Source organism: Penaeus vannamei, chromosome 39 (assembly GCF_042767895.1).
Source record: "Penaeus vannamei isolate JL-2024 chromosome 39, ASM4276789v1, whole genome shotgun sequence".
Taxonomy (NCBI): Eukaryota; Metazoa; Arthropoda; class Malacostraca; order Decapoda; family Penaeidae; genus Penaeus; species Penaeus vannamei.
This window is the reverse complement of record NC_091587.1, coordinates 564,904-572,922: the sequence shown is the minus strand read 5'-3', so window position 1 is coordinate 572,922 and position 8,019 is coordinate 564,904. Positions and strand designations below refer to the sequence as shown.

Sequence of the window (8,019 nt, the reverse complement as noted above, 5' to 3'; positions counted from 1 at the left end):
TGGATAACCAAACAATGCCAGGATCTCGCATTTGAAGAATATCCAACTACAAAGTCAACGATAACTAATATTACATGCTTTGTTCTTTATCACGTATTGGAAGAAAGCGAAAGATCAAATGACTTACTTAGTTTCAAAAAAAATATTCATTAATACACTTATTAGTTACTTATTTTCGACCAATAACACTCTTTGTTACAAAATACCCAGGGCTTTAGCTCCCTCACAAAAATACTATTTACGCTATGTTTACTTCGACTGGTTGCCAGAGGTACAAAAGTGGGACCCAGAAAGTGTACTGAATATAATTCTGCAATTGTACCTTAGCAATTTTCGCAATTTTCTGTCGCATTGATGACAAATATAATAAGTCTGCCAACCCTAAGATAATAGAGTCCCTGAGAGAGTTGATTTGTTGTCTTGGTAAAGAGACTGAAGACCATATTATATCAATTCAAGTTTTTATGGCGAGTCATCGCTTTGTCTTCTTTATATTCAGAATCCCTGAGGAGAGTTGATGAGCTCGGTGGCGGGTCTGCGTGGACATACTAGCATGCATACTATTTATAAAGTACGTGTCCATAAATACATACATACGTAACATGCAGATGCATAAATACATACCTGTAAAAAACACACATACACTCTCATACTCTCTCACACACGTACTTATACTCTCTCTCTCTCTCTCTCTCTCTCTCTCTCTCTCTCTCTCTCTCTCTCTCTCTCTCTCTCTCTCTCTCTCTCTCTCTCACTTACCATCACTCGATTTAGAGATAAGTTTAAAGCACTTTTTCTTGCTTTGTGGGTGTTGTCGATACTCGTGGTCTTGTGGATCATATATACAAATATATATATATATATATATATATATATATATATATACATATATATATGTGTGTGTGTGTGTGTGTGTGTGTGTGTGTGTGTGTGTGTGTGTGTGTGTGTGTGTGTGTGTATCTATGTCTTTTAATTACGCACACCTACAAACACGACATGCGTGTGCATGTTCGCCCACACTCTCGACGGCGCCTAAACCTGGCCTCGTGTGCGCAACGGCGTCCGTCACTTCATCAGGGCTTCAGCACGGCAGCTCGGGCTCGTGCCTCCGCGAAGGGCACGCCGTCATCAGGATTCGGCAGGAGGGGGATGCGGCCCCCGGGACGGCGAGGCCTCCCACCGGGCACTCCCTGGCAGCTCCTTGCACCGCGCGGCACTCCCGGTTCGCCCTCCTGGATGCCGGGGAAGGTCCAGGTGACGGAGGGACTCGTGTTGCTGCCTGACGAAATGAACAGAAATATCTGCAAGGGAAAGATGTCGGGGAAATGTGTGTTCAAATAACAACATCAGGTATTTGTCGCAGATCAGAACAAAGTGCTGAACGAGTGAACAGCTGGAGAGACCGTGAAGATGGCCGTCCAAAACTTTGAGGGCGTCCTTGCATACGTGGGTGGATGCGGCTGCTACCAGGGCGTAAGTACAGCAGAAGGCGAAGGCGAAGTTGAATGTAGTTATGAGAGTGGAGAATACATGAGCACAATCTTTGGGGAGTTGAATATGTCAGTTATATATATATATGTTTTTTTTTTCCTTTTTTTTTTTGGGGGGGGGGGACAAGTACCCTCAAACCGAGTCTCGAGCAAAGTGGACACACGAACTTCTTTGGGAGAATGTCTGTCTCTCTCTCGCTCGCTCTCTCTCTCTCTATCTATTTGTCTATCTATCTCCCACACTGTCTCTCACTTTCTCTCTCTCTCTCTCTCTCTCTCTCTCTATCTATCTATCTATCTATCTGTCTATCTCCCTCACTGTCTCTCTCTCTCTCTCTCTACTTGTCTGTCTATCTCACTCACTTTCTCTCTATCTATTTGTCTGTCTATCTATCTCCCACACTGTCTCTCGCTCTCTCTCTCTATCTATCTACCTATTTATCTGTCTAACTCCCTCCCTGTCTCCCACTTTCCCTTGTTGTCTCTCGTCCCGCATTCCTGCAAAGCCATCTGCTTCCTAACAGACTTGTCTATCTCTCTCTCTCTGTCTCTATCTATCTATCTGTCTATCTATCTCCCACACTGTCTCTCGCTTTCTCTCTCTCTCTCTATCTACCTATTTATGTCTATCTCCCTCACTGTCTCTCTCTCTCTCTCTCTCTCTCTCTCTACTTGTCTATATATCTCACTCACTCTCTCTCTCTCTCTATCTATCTATCTCCCACACTGTCTCTCGCTTTCTCTCTCTCTCTCTCTATCTACCTATTTATCTGTCTATCTCCCTCCCTGTCTCCCACTTTCCCTTGTTGTCTCTCGTCTGTCCTTCCCCGCCGCCAGGACTTCTACTCCCAGAAAACCCGTGACATTGATGGACGGACCCTAGAGCACGCCATCTTAACCCTTATTGCTCGCCACCATGTTCTGTGTTTATATTTGTACATATGTTTATGATTATGCCATGTTTATGTTTGGGATTTTCGTTTGAACGTGTTTAATGGATAGGGATGGATGTGTAACTGTTATTCTCATCGATGTTTAAATGTTCTTCATGTTTTATGAACACTCAGCAGTTCTGGTCTCTTATCAAGAATTTTTTTAAGCCTTGTAAACATCATAATTCTTTAGTCACTTCCCACAAGGTATCGCTTGTTTCATCATGAAGACATCACGTGACCACACGCATTGAAATTTGTGTTCATTCCTATTTTTTTCTTGTTTTTCATTATGGAAAGTTTCAAAACGAAGTGTAATCGCATAAACATAGGGGCAGAAACAAAATAGAGAGTTTGGGATAGCTTTAACCCAGCTAAAACAGTTTTTAAGCCTTCTGGAACTACGGACACTTGTTTTTTTTATACTTTTTTTAGTCTCTCCCTGTCCCTGTTTCTGTCTTGGTCTGTCTGTCAGTGTCTGTGTGCGCGCGTGTGTGTCCGTGTGTGTATGTATATATATATATATATATATATATATATATATATATATATATATATATATATATATACATATACATATACATATATAGCTCTGATTCTCTCTCTCTCTCTTTCTCTCTCACACACTCACTTACTCACTTTCTCTCTCTCTCTCTCTTTCTCTCTCACACACTCACTTACTCACTTTCTCTCTCTCTCTCTCTTTCTCTCTCACACACTCACTTACTCACTTTCTCTCTCTCTCTCTCTCACTCCCCCCCCCCCTCTCTCTCTCTCTCTCTCTCTCTCTCTCTCTCTCTCTCTCTCTCTCTCTCTCTCTCTCTCTCCCCTCTCTCTCTCTCCCTCCCCCCCTCTCTCTCTCTCTATCGTTCTCTCTCTCTCTCTCTCTCTCTCCCAACTCTCACTCTCTCTCTCTCTCTCACTCTCTCTCTCCCTCCCTCCCTCCCTCCCTCCCTCCCTCTCTCTCTCTCTCTCTCTCTCTCTCTCTCCCCCTCTCTCCCTCCCCCCCTCTCTCTGTCTCTCTCTCTCTCCCTCCCTCCCTCCCTCCCTCCCTCCCTCCCTCCCTCCTCCCCCTCTCTCTCTCACTCTCTCCCTCCCTCCCCCCCTCTCTCTCTCTCTCCTCAGACACCACGACACTGCCGTCGACTGTCTGGCCTCAAGTAGCACATCGTCGCGTCTTCTCTCGGAATTTATTAAGGTCAAGAGACGAAAAATAACATTGCAATATTCACGCCCAACATGTCTGGCGTCTGCAGCAGAGAGAGAGAGAGACGGAGGGGCGGAGGGAAGGTAGCGAAAGAAAACAACATTGTTCCTATAGATTTTAATGGTCTTCGTTAAAGAAAATGAAGGAACACAAGGAAGAGAGAGAAAGAAAAAGAAGGAACACAAGGAAGAAAGAGAAAGAAAACGAAGGAACACAAGGAAGAGAGAGAAAGAAAACGAAGGGAATAGAGGGAAGAGAGAGAAAGAAAACGAAGGAACACAAGGAAGAGAGAGAAAGAAAACGAAGGAACACAAGGAAGAGAGAGAAAGAAAACGAAGGAACACAAGGAATAAGAGAAAGAAAACGAAGGAACACAAGGAATAAGAGAAAGAAAACGCAGGAACACAAGGAATAAAATAAAGAAAACGAAGGAACACAAGGAATAAGAGAAAGAAAACGAAGGAACACAAGGAAGAGAGAGAAAGAAAACGAAGGAACACAAGAAATAAGAGAAAGAAAACGAAGGAACACAAGGAAGAGAGAGAAAGAAAACGAAGGAACACAAGGAATAAGAGAAAGAAAACGAAGGAGAGTTTAAAAAAGGTTTGCTTGAGGAAAAAGAAAAAAATAATGAAAGAAGGAAAACAGGAATCGAAGGAAAACTACCGGGCATTGTTCTAATACATTTGATATTTAATATTTAATAATAATTTAATGATAATAATTTAGGGATTATCATAAAAAGATGAATAGATCAAATAGAAAAATAAATAAATAAGGAAAAGACGAAAGAGAAGTAAGGGAAAAATACGAGATATTGTTTCCACTCAATTTTGTCTAACTGGTATAAAGAGAAAGAAAAAAACGAAAGAAAAGAAAGAGACAACAGATAAATCAGACAAAAACAAGTGAGAGAAAGATAAAAAAGAAAACGAAGGAAGTGAGAGAAAGAAAACGAAGGAACACAAGGAAGAGAGAGAAAGAAAACGAAGGGAATAGAAGGAAGAGAGAGAAAGAAAACGGGAAAGCAGACACTGAAGGGAACACAAGGAAGAGAGAAAGGAAAGGAAACGGGGAAAAACAAACATCCAAAGGAAGACAAGGAAGTGAGAGAAAGAAAGAAAAAATAAAACGAATGGAACAACAGGAAGTGAGAGAGAGAAAAAAAGAAAACGAACAGAACACAAGGAAGTGAGAGAAAGAAAAGAAGTGAACGGAAAACAAAAAAACAAAAAAGAAAACGAAGGAAATATGAGGAAGTGAGAGAAAGAAAACGAAGGGAAAAAACAAACACCGAAGGCAATAAAAGGAAGAGAGAGAAAGAAAACGAAGGAACACAAGGAAGTGAGAGAAAGAAAACTAAGAAAACGGGGAAAAAACAAACAGCGAAGGGAATAGAAGGAAGAGAGAGAAAGAAAACGGGAAAAAAACAAACACCGAAGGGAATAGAAGAGAGAGAAAGAAAACGAAAAAAACAAACACCGAAGGCAATAAAATGGAGAGAGAGAGAAAGAAAACGAAGGAACACAAGGAATAAGAGAAAGAAAACGGCGGAGCAGACCTCCTGCCGTGGCTTCAGGTGGTCAACTTGATCCCTGGGCGACACTTGACCCGCCGCCCCAGGCACTCGCGGTCCAGTTCAACTTTGCTTAAAATTAGGTTGAGCCACGCCCGCCGCGGCCGGTTCCGGTGTGACGAACAAGGACCGTTTTGTGATTAATTAGGGTCTATTTGGGTCTGTAATAAGGGTCTGTTTGGGTTTATTTGGGTCTCTAATAAGGGTCTTTTTGGGTTTATTTTGGTATATTTGGGTCTGTTTGGGTCTATAATGAGGGTCTGTTTGGGTCTGTAATAAGGGTCTGTTTGGGTCTATAATAAGGGTCTATTTTGGTCTACAATAAGGGTCTATTTGGGTCTATATTGGTCTATAATAAGGGTCTATTTTGGTCCATTTCGGTGTATAATAAGGGTCTATTTGGGTATATATTGGACGTTAATGAAGAAGGTTAAATGTAGTGTGTATGGTCTATTTGGGTTTATTTTGGTCTATTTGGGTCTTTAATAAGGGTCTATTTGGGTCTATATTGGTCTATAATAAGGCTCTATTTGGGTCTATAATAAGGGTCTATTTTGTTATTTAAGTTAAATAAGGGTCTATTTGGGTCTATTCTGTTTGGGTCTATAAGTATATAATTCTATAATAAGGTCTATTTGGTTCATGGGGTCTATTTTGGTCTATAATAAGGGTCTATTTGGGTCTGTAATAAGGGTCTATTTGGGTCTTTTTTGGTCTATTTTGGTCTATAATAAGGGTCTATTTTGGTCTACAATAAGGGTCTATTTGGGTCTATATTGGTCTATAATAAGGGTCTATTTTGGTCTACAATAAGGGTCTATTTGGGTCTATATTGGTCTATAATAAGGGTCTATTTTGGTCTACAATAAGGGTCTATTTGGGTCTATATTGGTCTATAATAAGGGTCTATTTTGGTCTACAATAAGGGTCTATTTGGGTCTATATTGGTCTATAATAAGGGTCTATTTTGGTCCATTTCGGTGTATAATAAGGGTCTATTTGGGTCTATATTGGTCTATAATAAGGGTCTATTTTGGTCCATTTCGGTGTATAATAAGGGTCTATTTGGGTCTATATTGGACGTTAATGAAGAAGGTTAAATGTAGTGTATATGGCTTTGACTTTGACACGTTTATTGAGACAAAAGATCAATTACATCTCCAAGGGATGAGGTCACTTAGGTTATCCTCACCCTTACTTAATGTCACTTTGCGGGCTCACAATTCGCATACAAAACTATAATAATAGAATTCACATACAAAACTTAATAATAATAATAATAATAATATTTAAAATGGATATTAAAATGAGAGTAAGGTCCCCCCTCCCCCCCTCCCGGTATATGGTAAATCACTGAATATTTTGTCGATTTAGAGTCCAAATAACAGCGGTATATTGTGAATATTGTGAATATTTATCGTATCTCTGCACCTTCGCCTTTATTAAAAATACAGGAGGAAAAGTATATAATCATGAAGAGAAAATAACATTTCAGTGGTATTTTGAAAGCAGGAGGGTAATAATTATCGAAGAAACAGAAGGAACAGAAGAAAATAAGATAAGAGATAATCTTGTAAAATCAAAGAATAAACGAATGAAAAGGTTGGACAGTGGAAGTGAGTTATGGAGATGGAAACGGGTCATAACCAAAGGATTTAGTAGGAAAACACAGCTAATTACACACTACGCAACACCCGCGATCTAGAACATTCCCTGAACACTATGAACAACAACAGCAAAAAAAAGTCTAGAACATTCCCTGAACACTATGAACAGCAACAGCAAAAAAAGTTTAGAACATTCCCTGAACATGCTATGAACAACAAAAAAGTCTAGAACATTCCCTGAACACTCTATGGACAACAAAAAAGTCTAGAACATTCCCTGAACACTCTATGAACAACAAAAAAGTCTAGAACATTCCCTGAACACTCTATGAACAGCAACAACAAAAAGTCTAGAACAATCCCTGAACACTCCATGAACAACAACAACAACAAAAGTCTAGAACAATCCCTGAACACTCCATGAACAACATCAATAAATCAAATGTACTCTCTGTGTCCTTTGATGTCCACTTCTCGACTTGCACTTTCTCCTCTCCTTTGCCTCCCTCCCCCCTTCCTTCCTCTCTACTTCTAAATTATGATAACAATCTTAAAAAACAGCTAATTAAAACCCAACAACCGCCGCCGATGCCTTAATGACTCGACCTCCCCGCGCCCTTCGCAGATCCTCTTCGGGGTGGCCGCCGTCTTGAACATCTTCGTGGCCTTTGTTTACTTCGGCCAGATGTTCATGACCCTGACGCCGCCCCACTGGTGCCGCCCCCCGCCCGGCCTCGAGCACCTCAACCTGACGGAGGGGCAGCTTAAGGAACTCACTGTCCCGCGCCGCGCCGACGGGGAGTACCTGTCCTGCGCGAGATACGACGTCAATTTCACACAGGTGAGAAAAGGTGGTGTTGGCTTCGTCGTCGGAAGCGTCGCCATTGGTAATTCTGCTTTATTCTTTTCGTTTTTATTGGTGTCATTTTATTATTATCATTGCCATTTCATTATTATTATTATTATCTTTGTTAGTATGATTATTATTATTATGGTTATAATTATAATCATTATCATTCTTATTGTTGTTGTTGTCAATTTATTATTGTTATTGTTATCTATTATTATTTTCTTATCATTATCATTTTGTCATTAACATCATCATTATCATTATGTTGTTGTTATTATTATTATTATTGCTAGTGTTGTTATCATTATTTTCATTCTCCTTCTTATTATTATTATTATTATTATTATTAATGTTTTG

The 8,019-nt window shown here is 40.3% G+C and overlaps 1 protein-coding gene across 2 annotated transcripts in view; it reads left to right on the top strand.

Moving 5' to 3' along the window:
- The first annotated feature begins 1,077 nt into the window (after window positions 1-1,077).
- The window catches only part of LOC113806458 (organic cation/carnitine transporter 2), a 22,652-nt gene continuing 15,710 nt past the window's right edge, over window positions 1,078-8,019 (top strand). The window contains exons 1-3 of one of the 2 annotated variants that reach the window (XM_070116569.1): window positions 1,078-1,254; window positions 1,364-1,473; window positions 7,438-7,653. In XM_070116569.1, coding sequence (XP_069972670.1) covers window positions 1,411-1,473; window positions 7,438-7,653 — 279 coding nt within the window. In that variant the 5' untranslated portion in view covers window positions 1,078-1,254; window positions 1,364-1,410. Of the gene's footprint in view, window positions 1,474-7,437; window positions 7,654-8,019 lie in introns of both variants that reach the window. The other variant, XM_070116568.1, reaches the window with a different exon arrangement.